The 21,977-nt window shown below is 36.9% G+C and overlaps 3 protein-coding genes across 21 annotated transcripts; 1 reads left to right on the forward strand and 2 right to left on the reverse strand.

Annotated features, from left to right (window-relative positions):
- The first annotated feature begins 2,204 nt into the window (after positions 1-2,204).
- Positions 2,205-7,440, forward strand: LOC103953004. Its single transcript, XM_048589740.1, has 5 exons — positions 2,205-4,396; positions 4,870-5,856; positions 6,002-6,227; positions 6,389-6,531; positions 6,918-7,440. Exons 1-5 carry the CDS (start codon positions 2,630-2,632, stop codon positions 7,215-7,217), a joined length of 3,423 nt encoding a protein of 1,140 aa, XP_048445697.1. The 5' UTR covers positions 2,205-2,629; the 3' UTR covers positions 7,218-7,440.
- A 131-nt stretch (positions 7,441-7,571) lies between these two features.
- On the reverse strand, positions 7,572-17,128 carry LOC125468160. 19 transcript variants are annotated; one of them, XM_048589752.1, is made up of 14 exons: positions 16,791-17,128; positions 16,644-16,651; positions 16,496-16,549; positions 16,256-16,386; positions 15,379-15,442; positions 14,215-14,378; positions 10,632-10,710; positions 9,654-10,017; positions 9,492-9,525; positions 9,176-9,409; positions 8,987-9,076; positions 8,782-8,847; positions 8,590-8,681; positions 7,574-8,440 (listed from the first exon to the last, which is right to left on the reverse strand). In XM_048589752.1, exons 8-14 carry the CDS (start codon positions 9,983-9,985, stop codon positions 8,242-8,244), a joined length of 1,047 nt encoding a protein of 348 aa, XP_048445709.1. In that variant the 5' UTR covers positions 9,986-10,017; positions 10,632-10,710; positions 14,215-14,378; positions 15,379-15,442; positions 16,256-16,386; positions 16,496-16,549; positions 16,644-16,651; positions 16,791-17,128; the 3' UTR covers positions 7,574-8,241. The 19 variants fall into 19 exon arrangements, 18 of the variants coding, with proteins under 18 accessions (XP_048445698.1, XP_048445709.1, XP_048445706.1 ...); XM_048589749.1 differs by lacking the exon at positions 16,644-16,651; XM_048589750.1 differs by lacking the exon at positions 16,644-16,651 and having other exon boundaries at positions 16,479-16,549.
- Positions 17,129-18,312: 1,184 nt separating this feature from the next.
- Positions 18,313-21,525, reverse strand: LOC103953006. The gene is made up of 6 exons (XM_048589176.1): positions 21,050-21,525; positions 20,843-20,956; positions 20,663-20,743; positions 20,246-20,418; positions 20,018-20,114; positions 18,313-18,925 (listed from the first exon to the last, which is right to left on the reverse strand). Exons 1-6 carry the CDS (start codon positions 21,362-21,364, stop codon positions 18,812-18,814), a joined length of 894 nt encoding a protein of 297 aa, XP_048445133.1. The 5' UTR covers positions 21,365-21,525; the 3' UTR covers positions 18,313-18,811.
- Positions 21,526-21,977: the final 452 nt, after the last annotated feature.

The following is a 21,977-nucleotide window of genomic DNA, read 5'->3' on the forward strand; positions in this document are numbered from 1 at the left end:
TTCCACCAAAGCAACGGATCCGAACCTTTGAAATTTGATCCAACGATTAAAATTATTATAACTTTTAAAATGGCCTGTTGGATCAAATTTCAAGGGCCGGATCCCTTAATTTGGTGAATTTGGTAGAATAGATCCGGAGAAGATCCCTTTCCGGGTTTTAGATGGGAGGGAGTCGCTATTGTCTACATGTCGATATTTAATTCCTCAGAATTTGTGATAAATTTCTTTTTTATGTTAGTAATACTGAAATACTGAAAAAAATACAGTAGAAAAACAAGATATAAATAATCTTTTGATTTAGTAGTATTTCTCTTATTAGTGCCAGAATGAGATTTTAAGGTTGTTTTTTTTGAGAAGTAATATGCACAACCAATCACTCACACCGACACAAGTGAGTGACTTCCTTACGATGCAATGAATCATTTCCGACCATCAATGCAAGTGAATCTTATTACTCGTTAATAAAGCCAAGTTATTACGTCTGCGTGACGATTTGCCTTCTCTAGTGAGGAGTTATGAGTTCAACTGGTGCAAATAATTAAGAGTAAATTGTAGCAATGGTTTATCAACTAAAAATTCATTACTATTGGTCCGTCACTTATCAAAACGTGCAACTATGGTCTCTCAACTGAAAATTCATTACCATTGGTCCCTTAACTTTAATCCAATTAGAGAAATGGTCACTCAACTTTAGCTCAATTGGAGCAATGATCCCTCAAACTTTAACTCAATTGTAGCAATGATCCTTTCAACATAACTCAGTTTGACAAAATTTTGACGAAGTTGGCAAAAAGAACCATAGCTACACGTTTTGATTAGTTGAGGGACTCCAATTGTAGCAATGGTCCTTCCAACATAACTTATTTTGACAAAATTATGACGAAGTTGACGAAAATGACCATAGCTACAAATTTTGATGAGTTGAGAGACCAATGGTAATAGATTTTTAGTACCATTACTCCAATTTAATTAAAGTTGAAGGACCATTGCTACAATTTACTCAATAATTAAGGGATGCATACTACTAACTAAAAAATATATAAGTTTACCTATCTAGCAACTTTCACCAAAAAAAAAAGAAGAAATTTACCAAATAGTATTTTTTTCTTTTTGTCAAACAGCCCAAAACAAAAGCACAAAAAGAAACTATCCGGAGGGTTCTCAGGTCTCGATACAACACAAAAATCATCTAGCAAAACCGAGTGGACAACAAGAGTGGGTGCTCAAATCAGTTGTAACCAAGGTCAAAAGAGAGAATCAACTTTTTTTTTTTTTTTTTTTAATAAACGATATTATATACATTAAAAGAAAAGGGATGAGCTTTGCCTTACAATTGGCTAGCAATAATATGATTCAAATTCATCTTTGACGATAATCGAATCTAACTATTAGTTACCATGTTTTTCTCCCTATAGATATGCTGAAACTTCAAATGCTCAAACTGTTAGAACAAAGAGAGAGAACCATAATCAAATTTAATTAGCATTTTCAATGGTAAAAATCAATCATATATTTAATTGATTGAACAAACAATCGATGAAAGAGACATGAGACATGAGAATGGTAGGTGAGAAAATGAGAAACTAGAATTGTAAATTACTCTACATCTCTAACACTCAATGCAACAATAAAAAACTTAACATCGTCTTCAACAAAATTGTTCTAGTTTTTTTTTTCTTTCAAAAAAATAAATAAAAAATAGAAACTTAGACTAGTTTGTATTTTTGGAGTAGAACTTTTGGATGTAGAGTAAAAAATTTAAGCATGTGTTTTAAAATAATTTTTCGAATTTCTTTTGGCATATTAATAAAAGATAAATAAATCGTTGAATATTATTTTTATAATAAAAAAAATATACGATAGCAAAAATGTTACGTTTTTCGTTTAATTGTATTATTATTTGTACTAGATAGAACTCATCTATATTAACAAGTCGTATCTTTATTAGAAAAATAATAAAACTACACAGTAAGTTGACATTGACATGGAGAGCAATAGGGACCTGACTTTTCTGCCCTTCCACTTTTCATATACTCTTATCTCCTACTATTTGTGCGATTACGGTTAAGACACATCAACATTTTATATTATTATTATTTTTTTATCTTATTATCTCTGTAAAAAAAATTAATATAAAATCTTGATATATCTTAATCGTGATCATACAAAATATTTCAAAATAAGAGTATACGAGTAGTAGGACGGCAGAGAAGCCGGGTCCGAGCAATAGAGCTCACAAAGGGTATTGATTTCGAAAGCCGGAACGAAACAAAGACAACATTTTCGACATCGTAATTTCTCATCTCACAAGTAACCAGTCGCGCACACATCCACACCTGAAACTAAAAATAACAACTTTCCACTTCTTCAATTCAATCTCTCTCTCTCTCTCTCTCTCTCTCTCCTCCCGCCACTTATTCAACCCTCTGCAACCGAATCTTTGATGCTAAACTCGCTTCACAATCTGGGCTTCCATAAACTGCGCTCACGTCCATCGGAGCTCCACCTCCCAATCGTATCACAGCCGTCGGTTCCTCCCAGGTCACTTCCTCGCTCTTCTCTCTCTAACTCTCCCTCTCTCTGGATTTCATAAATTTCGAGCTCGAATTTATGATTCATTGACTTTCCAATGATTAATGGAGAGAAGATTGCCGAGACGGCCTCTCCCGATCCGTCGATCCCGTTCGATCCCAAATCGGACGGCGTTGGTGACGGTGGCGATTGCTATGGCGATGTTTCGCCCCGATCGCCTCCGTCGCGCTACTCCTCGTTTGGCGAGTCCGAGTACGAGCGCTATTGCAGCGCCAACTCGATGATGGGCACGCCGAGCATGTGTAGCACAATCACGGTTTTCAATGATTTCCCGGAGCCCGAATTTGGGTCGTTGAAAAGTTTGGGACTTGGGGAGGGGAGTGGTGGTTTGGATAATTTTAGCTTGGGAGGGAGGATTGAGAGAAATCGAGAGGATCGGAGATGTTTGAGTAGTGGTAGGATTGAGTTTGGGAAGGAGGATGGTAATATTGGAGGACGGAGGAGGGCGAGTTACGGGTCTAGTGGGTTGGAATTGTATGGCAACGAGGATGCTGGTGGAGCTGATGATGTAAATGAATTGATGTCTTGGAAGCTTGAGAGTGGATCGTCGGGTTTAGGCGGGGTTTCGGATGTGAAGTATGGTTCGGATAATAGTGACGAGGACAGTGAAAAGGGTATGGAAGTTTGGAGGGGGGTTGTGGGAAATGATAATATTGGAGTTGAAGGTGTGGCAGCCCAAGAGACTAATGATTCGAATGGGGAAGGAATTCGGAACCAGTTTGTACCCGAAGTTGAAGAATTTGATGGAGGAGAGATGGATAGGGAAGAAGGGACATCATCTAGAAATGAGTATTCAGAGGATGAGGGGTCTATGTACAACTATGGTTCGGATGATGAGCGCAAGAGCGGCTTTAGTCAGCAGAGGAATGTCCACTATTATCGGCAAGAGAAACCCCAGAATGAAAATCCGTTTCTTATTAACTCATCCGTAGCCTTTGGTTCCGATGATTGGGATGATTTCATGCAAGAAAGTGGCGGGAGTAATTTAGATTCTTTCACTAGGAACGTATTTGAGGGCAGGAGAGGACGGAATGTTGAAACTAAAAGGAAAATTTCGAATTCCACTTCCATCACTTCAGTTGAGCATCAGAATGCATGTCAAACCGAGCAAGGAAATGATGTGAAAGATGTGCAGCCTGGATGCAAACAAGTTCAAGCTGATGATAAATTGGTAGAAAATGTTTACAGTTCCATGAAGCTAGCTAGTTCTCCAAGTTTTCTTGAAACCGATAGAGTAGTAGATGTGAAGGACATTCCTGTGGCCAGTTATCAAGTTCAAGCTATTGATGACTCGGTTGAGTTCACCAAAAGTTCTTTTACGATCCCTTTTCAAAATGTTCAAGAACCAGAGGTAAAAGATTCAAGAGATATGCTTTTCACCAAGAATCAAGCTCCAGGTCCCGACAAATCAGCAAAACATAATAAGGCTTCCTTGGTTGGCAATGCCTTAAATATTCAGCCGGATCCACAAGCAAAAGAAAGTCCTGACAAAAAGGGTTTGAGCATTTTGGATGATGGTGTTTCTGATGTGCATACGTATATGAATACCGGTGAAGTCATTGATATTGATCACGGTCAAGATTTAGAAAAGAAAAAGTTGGGGACTTTAAAAGTTAAACTAGACCCCCTTTCTGATCAATCAACTAATCAAATTAGCATCCATTCAACCAGAACTTCGGGAAATGTGGAGACAGACTTCCTTGAGGACCATAAGCCAAGTACACTGCCATCAATTTTTGAAAATAATACAACGAAAAGTTCTGCTTCAGAAGATATCCTTGAAGAACATCCTATGCCAGTTAAGGTTAGTCATGCTCAGTACACTTTTTCTTTTGAGTGGCACTAGATTATTATTATTCAACTTAATTATATTTTCATTCGATTGGCCTAAGCCACATACGATTTTGTGTTTGTGAATATTTAATGCATATTATGCGTGTTGTGATACTCCAAGAAGTATCTCTATATTTATTTTCTGTCCAATTCTTGATACTCAGGAAACATATAGCTTATGTTAGTCTTCAAAGAAAATTCGAGTCTTGACTTGGATGGTTGCTTGTGTTATGCTCTTATTCAATCGTGTGTGCAGCTTGCCAATGCTTGTTATCAGCAATTTGTGCATATTAGTACACCACCTTTTGCCAGTGAATTGCTGGTAAATGATATTTGTAGTAATATACTATGGCAGCCTGATTTTATCCGTATAAGACCATTTTTGTGCGACTCTGTTGAGTTAAGTTGTCTGTATCTCATTTTTTTGTTTTACCGATGCTGCAGACAGATAATTTTGAGCATAATGAATTCTATGATGAGGTTGTTGATGAAATGGAGGAAATTCTGCTCGACTCTGCTGAGTCCCCAGGAGCAAGGTTCACTCTTGGCAACAGTTTCTTACAATCACAGCAATCTCTACCAGTAAGAGATGGTGGGTCGACTGCTTCTACTTCTGGTACAGATGATGCTCATTTGTTCCATCAGCATTCGTTAAGAATTGATGGGGTCGAAGTGGTGGGTGCAAGGCAGAAGAAGGGAGATGTCTCATTTAGTGAAAGACTGGTGGGAGTGAAAGAATACACTGTGTATCAAATAAGAGTGTTGAGTGGCGAGGATCACTGGGAGGTTGAACGTCGTTATCGCGATTTCTTTACACTCTATCGTCGATTGAAAACAGTGTTTTCTGACCACGGCTGGGATCTACCTTCTCCCTGGTCTGCTGTAGAAAAGGAATCCAGAAAGATTTTTGGAAATGCGTCTCCTGATGTTATTGCAGAGAGAAGTGTTCTCATCCAAGAGTGTCTACAGTCCGTTCTCCATTTCAGGTTCTTTTCCAGTCCGCCAAGTGCACTCGTATGGTTTCTGTCTCCTCAAGATTCAGCTCCTAGCTCCCTGGAATCATCATACACACCTGCGTCTCTTACTAGAAGAGCTGACACACAAAATATTTCCACTTGGGGAAAGACCATATCTCTTATTGTTGAAATTCGACAATCTAAATCTTTAAAGCAGATGCTAGAAGCACAACATTATACTTGTGCTGGGTGCCACAAGCATTTTGATGATGGCAAGACTTTGATACGGGATTTTGCACAGACACTTGGATGGGGCAAGCCTCGACTTTGTGAATATACTGGTCAATTATTTTGCTCTTTGTGCCATACAAATGAAATTGCAATCATACCTGCAAGAGTGTTGCATAACTGGGACTTTACTCAATATCCAGTTTCGCAATTTGCTAAATCTTATCTGGATTCTATACACGACCAGGTAATATGAAGACTACCACACCATTCTTTGTGATTAAATTCTGTATATGTTATGCCAATGAATTGCAACTGCATGAGTAAGCAATATCTGACATTTTTAACATTTTACATCCAACTTAATCTTTCTATGATCATTTGTTTTGCAGCCCATGCTTTGCGTCAGTGCAGTTAATCCATTCCTTTTCTCGAAGGTTCCAGCCTTGCTTCATGTTATGGGTGTGAGGAAGAAAATAGGCACCATTCTTCCTTATGTTCGTTGCCCATTCCGTAGGTCAATCAACAAAGGACTTGGGTCTCGAAGATATCTTCTAGAAGGCAATGATTTTTTTGCACTGAGAGACCTCATTGATCTTTCCAAAGGAGCCTTTGCAGGTTAGATTCTAATAACAAGCTTTATCTCATATCATGCATGTCTGTTTCTTTGTTATCACGGAAATAAGACAGATTTATGAATTTACCTCTTATAGCCTGATCTGATATGTATGTGTGCCGTGTGCGCATATATATTTCTTGACGTACTATCTTTGTGACAGTGCTACCTGTGATTGTGGAAACTGTCTCAAGGAAAATTCTGGACCATATAACAGAGCAGTGTCTCATATGCTGTGATGTGGGAGTCCCCTGTGGGGCACGACAAGCATGCAATGACCCTTCATCCCTCATTTTCCCTTTTCAGGTGGGCATCCACAGTTATATTATACAATGATTATGTTTCCTATTCATGTGGTTAATACGTTCGTTCTTTTTGGTCTCTATTTATTTTCTTATATGTTTCTGAAATCTGTACTTTATGAATTGGAGCTCTGGGCATTTGTCAAATCACGTTAGTGGGCGCCACACACCTCGCCTTTAAATTTTCCATTTTTACCAACAGAATCAAGCACTTAAAATCCCAATGAGCATATAGGCTGCCTTTTGAAATTAAATCACAAGGTTTTGCAAATGTGTCCTCGTTTCTCAGATCAGCTGAACTTTTTGTTTCCTTTACTAGGAAAACCTTGAATTCCATATATTGAAGATGAATTCTAGCTGTTATAATCTGACTGTGAAGGTTATTGGCAGGAGGATGAGATCGAAAGGTGTCCATCTTGCGCATCAGTATTCCACAAGCCTTGCTTCAGAAAGATCATGGAATGCACTTGCGGGGCACACCTCAGGGAAGACGAGCCAGCGCAGCTCATTAAAAGGGCAACCTCTGGGGTCGGGGCTGAGATCAGTGGTTTTCTAGACTTGTTTGGGGGAGGTTCGGGTTCCGGATTACTCTCTGGATTGTTTTCAAAGGCGAAGCCGGAGAAGCCAAGGGAACATAAAGCCAGCGACAACGTCATTTTAATGGGTTCGTTGCCAAGCACTTCTTTATAACCACCCCTAGTATCATACATTCATTTTGCTTGATTTGAAATATGGAAATTGTATTCATTGCACCTGGTATTGAATAATCAAAACAGTACATGCCAAAGGTCGTTGTAGCGAAAACCCTAAGGTTGGACGAAAGTATATTCTTTATGGCTGGTTCCTTGTAATGTACATCACACGTTTCAAGTAAATTTCAGGTAAATCTAGGCTGTTTGAATTTGTAGCTCAAGTTTTTGTTTGTTGTAATGTTAGCGGTAAAACCCGCTTTTCAATCATTGCCATTTGGCACAGATATTTCAGTGTTGTATACAATCAGGATAGACACATAATTATATACAAATTGTGATGGGGCAGGGGTTTTCAATTAATTAATTGGGTTCCGACTTCACATCGGAATTCTCTTGGAATGAGTATATAAAGGCATTTAAGCTAAAATGGTCTATGAGATTGGCATAACTCTTCAATTTGGTCCTTGAGATTTGAAATAGATAGAAATGACTCCTGAGTTTGTCCACACCACAGTCAACCACTTTGGTCGTTCAATTGAGAAATCTCTGTTAAATAAGGATCAAAATAACAAAAATGTTTTCAATTTAATATACAATTGGCCAAACTCAAGGGCAACTTCATGGAAATACCAGAATGATTGGCAGTGGACAAATTCAAAGGTCACTTCTATTGATTTTAAACCTCAGGAACCAAAATAAGGAATTATGTCAAATCTCTAAGACTATTTTGGCTATAAAAAAAAAATTGTGGGGAATTTACAAAAGTAGATTAATTGAATGGTAGAAAATATATAATGCAACTTCCTTCTGATTGCCTAATGTGCATGCAGTTGCAAGTTGCAACCTACAAGTATATGCCATTGATTAAGGAAATGCTTTGAGCATCCAAAACTTAATCACCAAGCAAACAATTTCCTTTAACCTGTTGAAGGCATTGTCTCCATAACCCTAAACTCGGATCTTTGGACTTCTGTCTGCTCTCCTTCTACGAAGAATTTCGGCAGTATATTTCTTTCGGGATACTATACGATGTCTGGTTTCAGCTCGACGCCTGAACTACCTCGCGCATGATACGATTCAGGGTATCGCGTCGAAAACAGATGGTGTTTGAGCTTCATTATCAGAACAAAAATGCTGTAGCATGGGATGTGCAGTAGACCGACCGACAAGTACCACAGCGGAGCATATGGAGATGACAAGTCTAGAAATGGATACGGCCACCTGTATTTGAAAGGCGAAAATCGTCACTACGAGTAGAAGCTTATGGTGCAGCGAAATGACACGAAAATAGGTTTCTGTAGAAATTTGGAAAACTGAATATAACTGTAACATTTCTGAATATGGGAAACCAAAAGAGATGGCGATTTTACCAGAGCTTGACACAAGCATGGAAGAGCCACTGGAAAACTACATAAACGATTGTCCACAGGAAGAAATACCCGATTCGGAACCAGGGAAATGGCTGAAAATCGGAAAAGTTATTGATGTTAATCGTCAAGTATTCATAAGGACTGGAAACCCTACAGTGAGTCGAAAATTTTGAGCTGAAAGGTTCTATTTACCAAGCTATTCAACGCGGTATCAGCGAGCAAGAAAACTGCGTTGATCGTGTGCATATTTATGATCAGCTGCCAGGAAAAGATCAAACATATTATCTACTACCGTAATCGTTGATTACACGAACCAATCACGAGATTATGAAGCGATTAGAAAATCGAAAACAGACAGAGAAGATGAGCAGAGTATTATATGGCTTATTGGACTTACAAAATTCAAGTTGTAGTCTTTGATTGTAAGAAAAGGAACAAGTACGAACCAGAAGACACAATCCGTGAGAAGGACAGCGCCGGCATTCATCTATTTACACGTAAACACGTAGCGATTAAGCTAATTAAACAAGAGTCTTGAAGGCCAACTTAAAATTTATAGTTACAAGTTCTAAGACGTTTTCATTACCTGGAAAATTATTTGGAAGATATAACCCGAAAAGCCAGCAAGTTGGCGAACTTGAGGTTGTTCGACATGGGGGCCTGAGGGTTTCTCTATGATTGAATCTTTGGAAGAACCTCCATGTGAAGGAGTCACATGAGCCGAGCCTTGCTCTGTATCCACCTCAAAACTATCAACCCTATCGCCGGCAGTTTTCTTATGGTAGCGGTAGCATCCCCGAATGGAGAGCAACGATCCAAGCTACACATGGAAATCGACATCAGCATCAACGGAAAAATAAGTAAAAGAAGAACAAATGTTCTAGCAGAATAAAAAAGCTTACCCCAAAATAAATTGTGATCAAAGTAAAAGTCCACCTGTCCAGAAAGAAGCCAAATAACTACAGATTAGGAGAAGCACTTCTGAAAAAAGCTGGACTCATATCTTCACAGATAGACTAAAGTGCTATTGAGTTCATCAAATGGCTCAAGAGATGACAACTTACTGTGTGTAGTAGAGAAAAATGCTGCCTCCATCCACGGAAGCGGTAACGATGAGCAGAACCAAGAGCACAAAGAAAGCGAAAACCCGAAAAGCCAGAAGCCAAGCCGGGTGAATTCCCTTGAGGCATGGTCTCCAAGTCTCATCCTCAAACAATGTTCCTGCAGACGTTTGTTGCTGGTTTTCTCCGCTGCTACCGCGCTTTGAACGGCGCGGTCTTCCTTCGTATTTGTAAACCAGAATCACCGAAAGAGTCATCGCAATCAAAATCCATATCGTGCAGAGCAAGACCCTCCAGTTGAGCCAGTAACTTGAAGTTGTTGTGTCTGCAGTCATGATTGGCTGCCAAGAAGAACCTTTTGGAACTCCTGTTATAAAACCCATGGTGTTATAACTTTTTTACTTAATTATCTGATTGTTTTTTCACCAAACAATGATTCGGGATGCCTGGAAAATTCAAGTTTATGGAGTGGATAATGATTTATTTAAGAAAACTGAGAAAACCCAACAGGCAGAATATGTTTTCGAAAGCGAAGAGCTTAAAAAAAATCACAAAAAAAAAATTAAAATAAAATAAAATAAAAGAATAGAGTGGAGGAATAAATAAGGTGATGAAAAAGTTAAAAGTTGAAATGCTCAAAGGAACAACCAAATGACGAACAAATTTATGAAAATCCAGATCCAGAGAGGAAGAAGAGAGAAGACAGATAATATAATACTAATGCAAAGAAACCAAATTTGCAGAAGAACTTGGTTTTTGTAGGATCAAATGCAAACCCAAAAACCAGAAAACAAAACCCTACTCGTATATGAACACATTAAGGATTGAGATTACGCAGAGATTCCAAACTTTAGGTGGATTTTTGCAGAGAAAGGCAAGACAAAACCGACATTTTTCGAAATATTACTAAATTATACAAAAAATGGGATGAAAAGAAGCAGAAGCAGCTAAATTCAAAGCAAAGGAAAGGTTGATACTTACAAGGGAAAGCAAAGAAGACGCGGTGGTGTTTCACAGGGATTGGAGATGCTTTGCTTCTTTGCTATGGAGGGAGAGAAATCTAGAGAGAGAAAGTTAGGGGGGGGGGGGAGGTGGGAGAGAGAGAGAGAGAGGAAAAGGATGGGATGCTTTGAGCAGAAGGCATAAGGCTTCCCCACTTCCCTTTTTTACATATATATTCAGGTTGCAAGAAAGACCAAAGTCCTCTGGAGTTGCAATCTCTCTCTCTCTCTCCCCCCACATTTCCATGCAAATATTAAATTACTGATAAATTGTAAGCTTTCATCAACTTTCTTGGATAACCATATTTTTGTTAATATTATGTCTTTTTTAAGTTACCAATATTTAGAAAAAAGCAAACAGGGAACAATTGTCTGTGAATCTTTTTCATTGGAATTCATGCTTGAGGGTGCTTTCTGAGTACCAAGACTAGTTTTTTTATCCAGGAATAAAGCAAACTGTGTTTGGGTGGATGTGAGTCAGTTAACCCGTTCAAAAGCAACTTATTAAAAAAAAACACATAAAAAAACCCATTCAATTCAAAAGCACCTTATTAAAAAAAAACACATAAAAACTCTCTCTCTCTCTCTCTCTCTCTCTCTCTCTCTCTCTCTCTCTGAGTAATTTTAAGGTAAAATTGTAACAAAATCTCATGCAGTGTTATCAATTTATTTCAATGTATTCTAAATTAAAAGGGTTATTAGATAATAGAAATGCTTTTTGAAGAAGTACTTTTTTGAAAGCTTTTAGATTTGAGATAAATATTTCAACAATTTTTATGATGATGTGTAATTTAAGTGTATATTAGCATAAGTGTTCTCCAAAAAAACAGTTCCAAACCAGCTCTAATATATGTGAATTAGTAAAATGTATGTGAAAAGTAAGTAGTAGTAGTTTCTATTCAAAACTATTTGTTGGCGATTCATAGAACTTCATGTTTACGATTAAAACTCTTTCATATTATAAACACTTTATAAAAATCGTTTCTTAAAAAAAAAATCAATTAAAGGTCATTTAGCCATCAAACCATATATAAAAAAAGATCAAAATAAATAAGAATATAACGTTCTTCCTTTCGGGATTGCAGCCTTCTCCAGCAAACAAATGAAACTGGGCAGTTCAATCAAGATAAATTGTTTTTGGAATTGGTAAAAGCATTACGAAATGCCTATGTATTTCCTACAATAGATTGACTAAACAACCTTAATTTTAATTTATTTTTAAAGAAAGAATTTTACAGAGTAATTTATAATATAAACGGTTCTGATGGTATTAACCAGTGTTGGAAAAGTAATTGGGTAAATGAGTTGCCATGATTTTGTGACAGAACTTAGTTTTGACCAATGATTAGGGACCCACGAAGTCATGATTTTTTCAATCAGAATAGACATAATGAAAATGGGAAGTAGGACCCATTAAATTCAGAAACTTGCATGGCTTATTGAATACATATATGGGGTCTCTAATGTGTAAAAGAGCAATGATCGTGTTAACTTTCAGTTAAAGCATAAGATTGTATCTGTTCATAGCCTCAGAGATCGTGACCCACCTTGACTTACTTGTCTGTTAGACCGGACATGCCACCTATTTGATTCACTTTATATCATCTTTTGGTTGTGCATTGTATATCATTCGGTGTCCGTAATAATAACTAGCTCGAGAAAATCTTTGATCAGATTATCTGATCACGTGAATATTATGATTAACAATGAAAAAAATATGAGAGATTCGACATCTTTTGATTATGCATTCTATATTATCGAGTTTTCATGATGAGAATTGATTCGAAAAAATCTTCAATCAAGTTATCCGATCAAATGAATAGTCCTACTAACATTATACAAGTACGAGAGATTCGTCATTTCAATCTCAACCTTCTCTATGCCAGTCACACTCCTTCAATTGGCCTGTTCCAACCAACATAACAAAACGATGAGGGACTACATATGTAATTTCGTCTGATCTCACTCTAGTACCTACTCGTAAGACTACCCTATACGGCAGCCTTACTTATGGATGTGGTGTCCACTTGACGGATTGTTCTGTTTTATAAAAGTGGACCAAAATTCACCGCCCTGAGTGGCTTTATAGCTTTCATCATAAGTTATAAATCAAAAGAGAAAAAGAAAAAGACACCGAAGGATGACAATAAAAGAGAAAAATAAATAAAATTTAGAAAATTAACAGTGGTTAATTAAATTAATTAATATTACATCCATACCCCAGAACGAGTGAAAGTTTTGCAGAGCATTTTCCTTTGGTTACTTTTTTTTTTCTTTTCTTTTTTTTTTTTTTTAAAAAAAGACAATCAGTTGCAAACCACGATTATTCAGTTTTTATGAACTTGAAGAGGCTATGGGAAATTTTACTCTGCCCACAAACTCTTCAGCTCAGAACTTCGAACATAAAACCTCCGAACTTTAGTTTTTATTTTATATTTTTTGCTTTTGATTAAATGCTACATAATATGAACGTGTGACGTGGATGGAAATTGACAAGTGCATCGCAAAGCACAAATCTGGGCGGGCAGAAGGGGAAAGGGATCCTCTCCAGATCCTTTCCACCAAATTCACCCAATAAATCAATCCAGACCTTTGAAATTTGATTCAACGGTCACAAACAGGGGATCCCTTTAAAAGTTATATTAACTTTAGTCGTTGGATCAAATTTCAAGGATCCGGATTAATTGATTGGGTGGATTTGGTGGAATGAATCCGGAGAGGATCCCTTTCCGCATAAGGGACGTCACTAATTGCTTGGACAATGGGCAACCATAAATGCATTCAATAATATTTTGTCAAAAAAGTTTATTGTATGAAACACATTTACGTAGTATAATTATTATATGCGTTATAGTATAAATCCGTCGTCAACATGACACACACATTAATTAGATCATGTGGGTGTTAGTCACACAATTTTTTTTTATCTCACATTTCTCTTGTTAATTTTTGTCATTTGATCTTCTTTAATTCGATCCGATTTCTGAAAATTGATAGAGAAGAAAGTAAAAATAGATATGTGAATAGAACCATCCTATTTGAAACGCTTATTTTGTTCATGAATTTTTTAAGATTTGGAGGATTATTCTAACTACTATGCATGTTCTTAAAATTTAAACGGATATGTAGTAAAATAACGAAATGATGAAAAAAACATAGTTCTTATCTAAAAGAAATATAGTTCGATTGTTTTTTTTTTCGGGCTACTATGAAAGGATACTATACTAATTCTATAATGATGGAAAAAAAATAGTGACAAAAGAAAAAATTGTAAGGTTTGACATCTAAATTACGTGTATTATGGGGCTGAGACACAAAATATTGTACCTACTTTAGCTTCCTAATTTTAAGGCCCACAAGGTCGGAGCTTTAAATTTGTTCTAGTTGGGGCTACCAAAAAAACTAATAAAACCTTATTATGGGCCCTCCAAGGCTAAAATCCTAACTTAGGCACTGAAAGATATGAATGTATGCTTGATAATAGATACTTACTAGCTAGTAATGCCCGCGCGTTGCTGCGGGATTATAAATTCCAAGAATAACAAATTTGTAAGTGGAAGTACCTCAATGAAAGCCTTCTGGAAGCAATACAACACCTTTTGGAACATTTGCCTCATTCTGGTTCAGAGTGCATAATGCGCAAACAGTTTAAGCATTTCTCAGCATCACAGAGCATCATATTTCCTAGGATTAATCAACAATGCCTCCTCCAGCTTTGAAATAGCAGCTGGGCAAACAAACACAAATCCGCATTTACAGATTTTCACTTCACTCCCAAATAAATAATTAATAAAAATAACATGGAGAATTTCTACGTCTAAATAATTAATAAAAAAAAAAGGTATTTCGGGGAAATTCAAAGTTAGCACCTTGAGTTAGCTTTTTTGATTCCAGTACATTCTAAAACTGAGACAGATTGCTCTCTATTTTCTCTCATAATACAGATGTGCAGTTTCTATTTTTTGATCAACCAAAGCATAGTCAACATCTTTTACAGTCGCTTATATTGCACCTCCTTACATGATTGAAAAAACAATGGAATCACAATTAACATTTGTCAACAGAATTTTAAAATCATATATCCAATCTCACAGAGAGATTACAATCAAACAGTTGTTATCTGGCGATGAAACTTAAAACCCAAAAATGCACCTTAATGTCCTAGAGAGAACAAAATTGCAAGCAAAAGTAGAATATTGAAACAATACCGTGATAATCACGAAATAAGTTTATGCGTTTGCTAATATTGATTTATTAGGTTCCAACTTTGTCTCAATTTATCATTTTCAGTTTAACTGAAAGTGTAAACATTTAGGCACTTACCAAGAAAAAAGCAATTAATTATTTGATGCTACTTACAAAACCAATTGGCATATATAGGCTTTGGTTAAAAGGTTAAGTATTTACCAAAAGATTCCAGCTGCAAAAATGCATGGAATATCTACAAAGTGTCTGATAAATCCAGAAATAGTCATGCTTCCAAACAACTGAACACAATTGATACCAAAATGCAACAATTTCTTTAAATTGGTCACATTAATCTATTGATGCACGAATAGAAAATTGTTGTATATATTCAGTTTCACCTTTTGCAAGGAGTAGTTAATGATATCCAAGAACGATGTGAAGACATATCATGGGTTAAACTATCTATGAGTTGAAAAAACTAAAACGCATTGTTCAGAGCAAATGAAATAGCTAAAAAGCAAATGAAATAACTAAGTTACCATTCTTTATCTTAAGCAGCAAAACTCCCATTCCATCAGGTTCCTTTCCACTTCATCATATCCTCTGCAACAAAATAAACCATATCAACATCGAAGTGATATTCACCAATTGAAGTCCACATGATACAAAGCCTCGGCAAAAAAAAGGACCAAAAAAGTAGTTAATAAGAAACAATTTCATCAAGCAAAGATACAAAGTGGACTATAGGATTTTATCAGAAAACTCATATATTAATTCTTTATAACCCAGCAAGAGATTGGCCAATCCATCATTGAGTTGAGTTCTTATACATATTTGACTGCGTAAACCAAAAGCTCAAAGTGGGATTCAAAAAGTCAACACGTTCAAATGCTATATTTTTATAGGGATGTAACACTTGGTAATTTCTTGAGTAGTAAGTTCCCATTCTTTATCTAGCTAATTTCACACGCCTACGACAAATAAAATAGTTGAACAATTTCAGTATAATTACCAAATTTTGACCATTCAAAACCAAATCTCCTTTTTTTGTACCTACTAAAGTACAAATGAATATCAAAACAAAAACCTCCAATTATCATAACAATCCCTTTCTATCTTAGTTTTTGAAAAAGGAAACACAGATGGAAGAAAAAATTCAACAATTTGATCTTGTAACTCATAACCACAGAGAGTCAAAAGCACTTCAATTCTGTAAGGATGGAAAAGGGGTGCAAATAACTTATGCCCAATCGAAATCACTGCCTAATTGTCAACTTTTATAGACAAAGATTAGAAAAGTTTAGAATCAAGCACCATAGTTAAAGTTTCTTTAGATTTTCCAATGTTCATAATCATTTTGCTGCTATATAAACTGATGTATTGGCAATGGCATAGAATGCCTATAAAGCTACTTACAGCGCAACAAATTCCAATGTATATATACTGATGTTCTTGCCATTGCAAACAGCCAGCTTCTACTAACCCATTGAAGTTTCAATAAATATTATCTATTCCAATAATTGAATCGAAGCCTCCTTCCAAAAATCCTAATCGCAAAACCAAGAATCACAATCAAAACAAATGATACAAACACATACACAGAGATATACACTTATATGTACTTAGCTACTGTACAAACCACTCTTTTTTCATAACCTTGGCTTCAAAGTAAACCTTCATACTACACTTCAACCGCCTCGTTATTTCTTCCTGCAAGTGTTCGAACGAATCTGTAAAATAAAGTGAAAGAGTAAAACACAGGTCTTCGCAGTCTTCAAATGTAATTTCAGCAAAACCCAAAAACCTGAAAATCTAATAAAAATGAAGAACAAATATTACAAATCAGATAACCAAAATTACAAAAAAAAAAAAAAATCAACATGCATCAAACGGAAAACTAATCTATAAAAGCGAGGAAATCCATTTGCAAATATGCTTTTTGGTTTTGAACCTGGAAAGTTTGGTATTTTGACCAGCACACCGAGGAATCGAAATAGAGACCCGATGAATGATGATTTCTATGGTTTAACCGCTGCGGAGCTAGCCGGAATCCACCAGGCACCAAAAATTGAGAGCGAGAAAGGGCGAGTTCGAGAGGAAGATAAGAGAAATCTGTGAGAAAGCAGCAAATACGAAGAGAAAAATCCAGAAGACGGACGAAAGAGAGCGGGTAGATGACTGACACGCGGACGGAAGGGACAAAACAGTCAATGGACTGCACAAAAGGGCAAGCAGCAAGGGAAACCAAGAAAAAACCCAGGGGCAAAACTGTCCCCCCACTGGTCATCCACAGTAGACTTCACTGAGTTTTAGTATATAAAGATATCTTCTTCAAATATAACAAGTGTATACATATGACTGCAGTCTGCAGCTCAATAACAAATTACTTGTGTTTGAGGGCATATGCCCCTAGTGAACCTTCATTGACTCCGTTCATGCCTATCCACGCTGGTACCACCATCTCCGTCATTGTCCCTAGTCCACTTTTCGGACAGAAGAATGTCTCCCACAAAGGGGGTTAGAGAATAGGGTGAGTGAGGACATGTTGGTATACCTTGCAATTGTTAATTGAAGAACCCTAATTTTATTAACTTACTTTGTAACTGCTAAGTATAGTACTTAACATTATAATTAAGTACTTATAGACTATGAAAAATGATTAGATCCCACACCTCACGACCCATTGCCGTCACCACAGGCTGATTGAATAAAAATTTGTTAATTATGCTAAAGAAGTTTAAGAATATGATTTAGGAGGCAAACAAAAGAAATCATTTCTCCATACGTCATAGATACTTCTGTTCTAACAGAAGATCCCTCTTCAATTAGTTCATGCCGAAAGCTTGAATAGGTTAGCAAAAATGAGGTTCATTGGTAGACACTAGACTTTTCAAAGTAATTTTCTTTTCAGATATTCTAAACCGCTTTTAGCATATGGAAATAGAGATTCAAACTTGGGTGTAAAAGGGTATGCACATTGCCAAAGCCAGCTAATCAAATCCATATATGTGGCTTTTTTAGTAACTTTCGATATCCTACACTACTCTTAACTACCGAAATGAGAAATTCTTAAACGCCGAGAAAAGCTTTCTTGTCTGGAGATTTATATTCTCTCAATATAGCATTCATTGAGTGACTTGAGTCTCACAAGAAGAGAGAGGCATGCACCCTTGCATGCATAAGTTGTTCCCCATGCCCCCATCCACACTGTCCCAATAACAATACTCGTTGTTTTCGTTTGATTTACTCAATCTGAATGCCAAAATAAAGAGGAACGTATAGACAAAGAAATAGAGTGCGATTATCAATTTCTACACGAATATATTTTTTTTTAAATGCAGCTAGAAATATGAATGGTAAAAACTTATTATTCGACTCCGAAGGACACATGAGCTTCCCAAAACAATTGTTTAAACAAGAACATTACGTAAGTTCAAGGAGGAGCTCAAAAAACTCCTTGTTACGACCAGAGAGAAACCGATGGGGACTGTTTTCAAATTTCAGTTCAGTAGAAGTTTCAAGACAACACTACAAATCAAACACAAATTAACATATTAGGATTAACAACTTCACACATACGTGACACCATATGAACAATTAAATTCGACATTGCATAACGAACAAATCTGGTTCTTCATCCTGCATTTCATCGAACATACTCAGCACTTTCGTGTTCACGTCATGCACCATGCAACCGAAACGTTAAGAAAGATCAAGCGTACGATGCCAATGAAGAATGACCATCACATAAGTCCCACTAAATAGCTAAGCTTGGATTTCAAACTACTTGCATGCATCCAACCTCTAGGCTACTGAGAATCTTACACAAACATATTCCCTCACAAAACTGTCACAAAACCTAAACTTTCATCTTTACAAATTAATCATTTACACTTGAGATTACTGAATAAAACACAGAATAATTTTTCATGAAATTCCGCTGCCCTCTAAAGGGATGCCACAACTCACTTATCAAAATAAGGTGTCAACGTCGTCTCCTAATATCGAGAGGGAAAAGGGGGCAATAGCCACGTTAAACGCTTGTGAACTTACCCTATTGATGTGTTTCATCTCAAATTCACCCTCCTGCATTGTATGAAAACAAAATATGGGTCAAATTTTTTAAAGTAGCATTTAAGTTTGTAGATTTAAAACAAAGGATATTGATGTATGTATATTTGATTTAAGTTTGTCTGCATCAAATGTTCAAAACAAAAAAAGAAAACATCGAAGCTTCGACTAATAACTGAGAAGAAAAACTCTACATTAAATGATTTGAAGTAGCGCTTTTTCCATGAGTAAATTCTCACCCATTTCAAACATCAAAATCACATCCGTCACAAACACAAACATACCAAATTAACAGTCCTAGGGTCTCTAAAACATTTGCACTAAGAAATCAGGTATTCTCTAAATCCACAAATCCAAACGCAACATAATCGTATTTTAGTTCAAAGAAGAAGAAACTCAAATTATTTGGAAACCGCAATTAAAAGAAAATTGATCAAATGAACTATCAAACTTTTTTCCAACAATGGAAGCACGTGAACACAGGTTTTAACCCAAGACTTTTACTCCAAGGTCCATTCACTGCTCATAGAGCTTATAGGGACATATAAATGTCCATAACCACCAACTTTAGACAAAAAAACCTTCACTATGACAGAAAAACCGGGGGACAGCCTCACGACACACCATTGCCGGAGTAAGTGACTTTTGATGGGGTTCACACCTATAGGTAACTCAATATGAATGGATGGATTCATACTCCATCATACATATGCCCAAAACACAGGCATCAGTGAGCGCTGTAATTGGAATGTGATAATGTGATTGATAATGACCTAGGTAGCATCCCGAAATTCTTTCTGATAAGATGATCATATGTATGCACTGTTGGAAGCAATTTGAGAATAAAACTCGGAAAATAACATTTTCAAGTTAGTTTCTCAATGTTTGGGCTATAGAGCTACTTTATTTGAGATATTCATATAATGTTAAGCATCACTCCTTTAGATATGACACATAATGAGTAATTGAGAAGGATATCCAATCGCTTAAAGCACATCGAAGAGAGCTTTCTATTTCTGATTGTATCAATTTACAGAACCAATAAAATGTACTTGTTAAATATGCTTTCATGGAGGAACAAAAGAAAAGAGAAGTGTCCCATCTTACCATTCTGCCATTAGGAGTGCTTAATGGACATGCTGATGAGTATTCAAAACTCGTTTGAGGAAGAATAACTGGCTGTTCACCAATAACACCAATCCCCCTGCGATGAGCAAAAGCAATAAACAATACATTTGGTAAAAGACAAAGAAATATCTACCGTTAACTGCAAGTACAAAACTGAGAATAAGATATCCAGAGGAGAGAACAAAGCGCAGAAAAGAAATCACTCACCACACATTTTCGGATTTTCCATTGGCATCTGTGATAATCCAATGCCTTCTAAGAAGTTGAACAGGGCGATCTGAGTTATTGGTAATTCGTATTCTATATGCAAAGAAGTGTTGCCCCTTCAAAGGCTGACTTCTGCCCTCTATGTACACGCTCCTAACTTGAACACGAATACCCTGAAGAAACAAAGATTTCACTTCAATTCATCAAATTGAATTAGCATGTGCACTTTTCTATCAAAATTCTTTTTCTTTTGCTCGCATTCTACCAATCTTCACCCTATCCGCTCCAGCAGTATCTTATTTCCCCAATTGAATTATCGCGGGCAGTCACGACTATTACATTTCTATAAACTTAAACAAAAACAGATTGAACCAAAACAGCAATGTAAATATATGATGAGATAGAGCATTCTCGTACCAAAGTTGTTGCATCACTTGAACATTTCAAGAAAGAGTAAGGGGCAATTTCCTTTAGCTCATCTCGATATTTCGCGGCCTCCTGAGCACATCAAGATTAAGACTTCTAATGAATTTGGCATCGTATTTTTCAGCTCAATGCTAATTAGCAATAAACACCCTCCAAATTAACTCAATTTACCTCAAATCTCTCTTCAGCAATTGCCTCCTTAATCCTTCTTCGGAGCCACAAAACCGGCTCTTCTTCTTCCAGCAACTTCAACGAGTCCCTTATCCTCGCCGCCTCTTCATAATCCTGCAATTCAAGCTCAAAAACCGTAATCCTCTGTTTGGCGTCCGAGAAAACGAAGGAAAGTGCGAGAAAGTTTGAAATTTGCAATTTACTCACCTCGGATTTCGCCGCGACCTCCATTTGCTGCTTCAACAAAGCCCAGCTCTGAGTCCGAGACAAAAACGAACTCGGTTTCTGGCCCGCACCGGAACTCGGACTCGAACTCGGAGTTCCACTCCACCCGTTCCCCCCGCTCCTCTCTGCGGCGCACGCCACGACCCGACCCGATTTCCTGAAATCCCAACGCTCCGAACCGACTCTCAAGTTCCGGACCTCCAAATTCACGACGCTGAAGCTCCGTCGACCCGGAAAACACGTTCTCGTCGTCCCTGGACAGCAATCACTGCAGACTTTGAGGCTTAATGAATGCATTATTATCTTCTATCTCCGATTTTCCCTCACTTTCTTTCTCGCTAGGAAAATTTGAAAGATTTTCTCGGGAAAATTTTTATAGATTGAAGGGTCAAAATTGGAGCGAAATGTGAGGAAATTGGAGCGCTTTACATTTCCGCTCGCACGTGTTTTGCGGGATATGCTTAATATCCTAATTAATTTCTATATTAGCATAATTCATTTTATCCATAATTTTATTTTTGGATTGTAAACTGCTAAACTAGCCTTACTAAATAATGCTGACGGCTGCAGATGGGACAGCATAGCGGGGCAGTTTGGGAAATGTGACATTAGGGGATATTTTTGTTTTGCCACTTGTGATTTGTGAGGTGTAGTATGTCTGACCTCAAATTGGGGATTTTTTGGCTAATTATGGAAGAAAATGTTACACGTGTGTTCTTTTGAATTTTTGGAACGAGGTTCTTTCCGAATCTTCTTGCGAGAATCTTGGAGATCCTCAAATCGTGTCTGTTCATCATACATCGTGCAGTCAAAAATTATTTAAATATTTTTATTTAAAATTAAATATAAATAGTACTTAACGAAAACTGATTGCACGATATACGATAAACAAACACGATTTGAGGATCCC

The sequence above is a fragment of a genome, unplaced genomic scaffold (assembly GCF_019419815.1).
Source record: "Pyrus x bretschneideri cultivar Hongxiangsu unplaced genomic scaffold, Pyrus_bretschneideri_v1 Contig3, whole genome shotgun sequence".
Classification (NCBI taxonomy): Eukaryota; Viridiplantae; Streptophyta; class Magnoliopsida; order Rosales; family Rosaceae; genus Pyrus; species Pyrus x bretschneideri.